This window comes from Meles meles, chromosome 2, assembly GCF_922984935.1.
Source record: "Meles meles chromosome 2, mMelMel3.1 paternal haplotype, whole genome shotgun sequence".
Taxonomy (NCBI): Eukaryota; Metazoa; Chordata; class Mammalia; order Carnivora; family Mustelidae; genus Meles; species Meles meles.
Genome location: NC_060067.1, coordinates 29,804,220 through 29,810,187, shown reverse-complemented (window position 1 = coordinate 29,810,187; position 5,968 = coordinate 29,804,220). Strand labels below are relative to the sequence as shown.

General features: G+C 37.7%; 1 protein-coding gene across 1 annotated transcript; it reads right to left on the bottom strand.

The window, feature by feature from the left end:
- Window positions 1-234: 234 nt before the first annotated feature.
- On the bottom strand, window positions 235-477 carry LOC123930591 (cytochrome c oxidase subunit 7B2, mitochondrial). Its single transcript, XM_045986799.1, has one exon. The coding sequence runs from the start codon at window positions 475-477 to the stop codon at window positions 235-237; it is 243 nt and encodes an 80-aa protein (XP_045842755.1).
- Between the last annotated feature and the right edge of the window lie 5,491 nt (window positions 478-5,968).

Below are 5,968 nucleotides of genomic sequence, written 5' to 3'. Positions count from 1 at the left end.
AAAAACACATGCATTATTAATTCTACTTTCAAATATTTCTTATTCATAATCTCCTATAACCTATACCCACTGCTATTGTCTTGCTTTGAGGCACTATAAAGAGTATTTTCAACAACTTTTTAAAGGTTTTAAATGTATTTTATTTCTTCAATTATGCTATATGTTAATGAGCAGCAGAGTGCTTAAGTGACAAGTTGATTTTGAAACAATTTTGTATTACAGTAACTTTGATGGTTACTCATCATTCCATTCTTTTGGGGTGACTCTGCCGACTGGAGACAGGTTCCATTCTATTCCAATCTGTGTGGCCGTGAACATCCATGCAACAACACAGAATGCAGTCCCACTGGCTAATACAGTGTTACCGTATCTATCATGGAAATCTTGAGAATGATTTTTGTGACTCTGTCTTGACCTAAGTTGTTGAATGCTTCGAATCTTGAACTGATTTAGTGCATTTCTGGTCAAGGGAAACATGATGAAGGTGTGACAGGACTGCCACTGATTACAGCTGTTGGTCTATTTCCTTGCAGAGAGACCTGGACGAACAAAAGATAAGCAATGACAACTGATCCACATTCAGTTTCTCCCTTTGAATGTTTCACTCACACCACTCCTTAGAGTGTGACCAGTCATATAACTTTGATACCATAATGCCTGGATTTGAGTCCCAGCTCTGCTACTGATTAGCTGTGTGAAGTCGGGCAGTTACTTAACCTCTCTTTGCCTTAAGACTCTTCAATGGCAAACTGAGACACTAATCCCCAGCTCCAAAGAATGCTGTGTAACAGTACACGAGTGGGTCTTACTGGTTCACTTGCTTCAAGTTACCACACTCGTAACTTGCAGACCTAACATCCATGATCTGTAACAACACTATTTACTTTCTTTGAGATTTGCAGACCACTGGCCTTGAGGAGTTAAGGACTAGAACTTTCCTAGGTCACAGAAGCCAGCAAGTCTGTTTGAAACTGTCTCAGCTTTCTGATTAGTCCAGCAGTTTTTTAGCAAATTTTTTTTCTTTTTTCGTCACACAGATGACTTTACTGACCTCCCTTTGTGCATCTGTAGACCGTGCCTTTCTTTTCAGAGAGAACAGAGCACTCCAGCACATCCCGAAACAAGAACCAAACCCTCCTGCACAACCACCTCTCATGAGACAACTTTTGTAGTTGGCATCATTGAGTTTGCATGAATCAAGAAACACTGAAGGCCGCCGCATTCCCTCTACAGACTAACCACCCTAAGCCTTTTAAAAAACCCTTGGGCCAGGCAGAAACCCCAGAGCTGACTTCTGAACAAGAGTCCACCTACTCCTCAGGTTCCAAGTTTTCTGAATAAAGTTCAAATTTCTTTCCAATGAAAACCTGTCTCTTGAGTGATGAACTTTCAGGTGAAGGGCAGCTGTATTTGAGTTCAGTAACATAAGGATTCCATGTGACAACCCATAACAACGACAAGAGTAAGCACACAGTAAGTGTTATCTTTTCTGTTCTTCTAAATGGCTTGCCAGCCAATGGCTTGCTCCCTAGACTCTAATCAGCATGAGTGACAAAATGAAAATTTGCAACATGTCCCACAAGTCCAATGACCTGTGACTACTATAAACTCAGGTCTCCGTATGAATTATAAGGCATTCACAGAGTATGTCACACTTTCTCCCGCTGGTCCTTTTCCCCCTCTCTTTTAAGCCCTTTGCTCACCTCTCCCCTTCTCCTTCCTTACCTATAATTCCTGCCTTGTACCTTTCTACAGGTAAAATTCTATTTGTCTTTTAAATCCCCGTCCAAAGGTTACCACTTCTGTGAAATCTTCAAATCTCCCTCGGTTGAATAAAGCCCCTCTTCTCTGGGCTACTGGTCTTCTTATAACCCTTGTTTCATAACATTTAACATGATGTATTGGCTTTATCATTTTAAAAAACAGACTTTATTTTTTTTTTTTAGAACAGTTTCAGGTTCACTTCAAAAGTGAGTGGAAAATAGAGAGTCCCTACATACATGCTGACCCCACACACCCATAGCTTGCCCCTCCTGTAACAGGCTAATAAATTTGTTATATTTCTTAAAATTAATGAACGTACATAAGAGTCCTTTATCAGACAGGTCTTCTGCACATCTTTTCTCCCAGCCTGTGGCTTGTCTTATCATTTTCTTGAGAGATTATATTCTACTCAAATAGACTTTAAGGTCTCTAAGAGCAAGGGATGTAACCATGCATACACAATAGTTGACACAAAAGCATAGAAATAATTGTTTTTTTTTAAAGATTTCATTTATTTATTTGACAGAGATCACAAGTAGGCAGAGAGGCAGGCAGAGAGAGAGGAGGAAACAGGCTCCCTGCTGAGCAGAGAGCCCAATGCGAGGCTTGATCCCAGAACCCTGGGATCATGACCTGAGCTGAAGGCACAGACTTTAACCCACTGAGCCACCCATGCACCTTGGGTTGTTGTTATTGTTGTTGTTGTTTTTTAAAGCAATCCGACATGTAAGTGAATACTGGTGACCTTAAAGAAGTTAAATGAACACTGATGACAAGTCAAAAAATCATGAAATCAAATGTACATGTCATAACAACCCTAATAATTTTATATTTTAAACATATGGTTATACTGAACAAGAGATCTGGAAGCAGAAACACATGGAGTTCTGTCAACTTCTCTTCTTTGCGCAAGCTGTCAAACAATGTTCGGTTTCTAACAATGACATATGTTAACTGTGGTCCAAATGCAGGCAACATGGATACAAATGCCTGAGGTCAGTACTTGTAAACTTATAACTGTTCACTGAAATTTGCCAACTCAAACGACTTTATTCCCAACTTAGAAAACAAGACCCTAAGGTTCTCTTTTATTTCTGACCAGATGGTAGAGTGGTACTCTTCATGATTGTGATGAAGGGGACAAAAAAACAGAACCAAATGCCTTTCTTCTGAGGTTCCAAATAGTTTTTGTTTTTTGTTTTCTGTTTTTTTCCTGTTAGTCAAGAATCTCTCCACCAAAATGCACTAAGGTATTAATTTGAATTGAATTCAGAAAGTAGGCTGAAGGTGAAAGGGTCAAGGTATGACAGGTGCAATTTTAATTCAATTCTGAAACACTTGTGGCACATAGGATGGCATAAAACCAGAGAGTAACTGCGATAACAGGAATTTCTTGTGGGTCACTGATGCATGCCTGCTACTTTACATCAAACTGATTTTATTATTCCTATCCTCAAGATGTTAAGCTGAAACTCAGATACTTTGTCTCTATGGACACTGATCACATTACTTTGTAGGTTGGTTCATCTTTTGGTTATCCCCATATCTGTGAAGCTTTTTTCTTCCACATACCTGAATTTTCTTGTACCAGTAAGTATCCATTATTAAGAACTTTCTTTTAGGAACTGCTAGAGTGTGTAGCTTGCATTTCATCCCCTAATAAACAAAATGCAGTCTTTCACACTTTTTGTGTTTCCTTGTCAGCATCAGATACATCTATCTCAGCTGCTTTCATATCTACATTATATCTATTCTGTTTATAAAACACAAGTAAAAGCTGGGAATCCATGAGTTAGAGAAACTTTCCATACTGTTCAATTTCATATAATTTACTTTTATGATATATTTAATATTATTGATAAACCTAAGCCTATTACTCAAAGAACTGAAGCAATAGGCTCTAATATCCATATGAAAGCATAAAAATTCAATAATACAATTCAGATAAAGAAAATATTTCTCAAAGCAGATGCTTTCTGATGAAAACAGACCACAAAGAGATGGAAGAAGACAGATTTCTCTAGGTAGTAAGAACAAAGTAGAGGTTCTCTCATGCCTGTGGCAATAAAAGAAAAGAAATATGTTCTGAATAAATATAAATAGTTAAAGAGAGTGAGGTAGCTTGTGAGGATGAAAAGGAAAAATTGATTGTGTCATCTACTTTACACTGCAGTGCTGAAACTCAGTTTAGGAAAATAACTAATACTAGGCTTCAATCTAAGTGCAATAAGGAGGTATATATATTTGAAACCTAACGGATAACAAAAATAAGTTCAAATCACTAAAGGCCATAAAAAGAAATAACAGTAATATATTAATTAGTGAAGAAACTAATATCAAATGAATATATGCCTTCTGCAAAACACTGTGCCAGAATTTTGCACATTTGCAAAAATAGTGTGTGCAATGGTGATTATTTATCTCCATTCTGTACATAAGAATAAATGGCAGGCAAGATGTGAATTCCAGTCCCATCATTTACAAATCTAGTACATTTTTCAACTATCATTTTTCTATCATTTTTCAAAGTATATTCAATTCTGAGTACTGGAAATAAAAAAAAAAACCCAAAAACCAATAGGGTTACAAGAGGTGGTTTACTAAAATATTTACTGAGTGACTATTGGTGTGTGAGGGTCTGGGCTCGGTGCCAGTGGTTCCATGCCTTCTCTCAAGAAGCCTATGGTAGAGTGAGGGAATGAACAAAGCCACTGTTACAAAGGAGGAGACCGGTTAGAGATGAAAACAGGTTCCCTTGGTCCACAGGAGGAGTTAACCTTTTTCAACCTGGAGTTCTAGAAATGGCTATAGAAGAAATGACACCTAGGCTAGATCTTGAAGGATGATTAAGATATAAAAAACAAACCTGGGAGTGCAGACTGTAGAGGAAGTAGCAAAAGTGAAAGGTACAGAGGGCTCAAAAAGTATGCAGGCAGGGCAACTGGAGAGTTCAGTAACACTAGGTAGTAAGTGAAGAAGTGAAGGCCCACGGAAGAGCCTGGAGGGATGAGGAAAGAACAGCAGCACGGTGAGGACTTTGCATGCCTAACTATGGAAGGTAGACTCAATTCTATAAATCAATATTTCTCACTAATGAGAAAAGAGGACTCAAACTCTCAGCCTTTTTCTTGAGCTGATAATGAGAATTCTTAATTCTGTGTTTTTACTTTCACACTTTATATTTTTACCTTTTTTAAATTAACATATAATGTATTATTTGTTTCAGGGGTACAGGTCTGTGAATCATCAGTCTTACACAATTCACAGCACTCGCCATAGCACAAATCCTCCCCAATGTCCATCACCCAGCCACACTATCCCTCTCCTATCCCCTCCAGTTTGTTTTCACAATTTAAAGATATATAAGGTAACAGGGCACCTGGGTGGCCCAATCGTTAAGCACCTGCCTTTGGCCCAGGTCATGATCTCAGAGTCCTGGGATTGAGCCCCACATAGGGCTCCCTGCTCAGCAGGGAGTCTGCTTCTCCCTCTCCCTTCATCCCTGCTCATGCTCTCTCTCTCTCAAATAAATAAATAAAATCTATTTTAAAAAAGAAATATAACAATATGACACTTGGATGTTGTAGCTTATCAATTACTGGTGCCTGCATTTATCTTGGTTCTGTTTTTTTTTTTTTTTTTTTTTTTTGCTTGTACTGCTATACAACATTTATTTATCCTGGACTAATGGGAAAAGAATGGAGGCAGCTTTCATATATAAGTAATGTATTCATGCCAGGGACAAAACAAAGAATTTGACAAACTGAGTCACACTCCAGCTCACTATATGGAACACACATCTGAAAGTAAAAGAACTATGGCCACAGCAAGCACTGCTACAGATTCTGGACAATATTAATGGCCATATTGAATTAATATATACTTTTGAATTTTCTTTGTTGTATAGCTTGGTTTATTTATTTATTTAAATTTGAAAATGATTTGGTTTCATAATTGTATCTTAAATTTGGTTTTATGTTTACACATGTACAAGTGATTTTAAAATAAAGTAATTCAAGATGGACAAATGATATGAAGGACTTTGTTTCCCCTTTAAAAAGATTCCATATAAGAAACATTCTTATAGAGGAGAGACCACTGATGGAATGGGGAAAAATCTGGGGGAAAAAGTGCTGGTGGAAACTGGGTAGGAAGATGGCAAAAGTTGCAGAAAAGGTAGAAGGTTATTTCAATATTAAGTGTT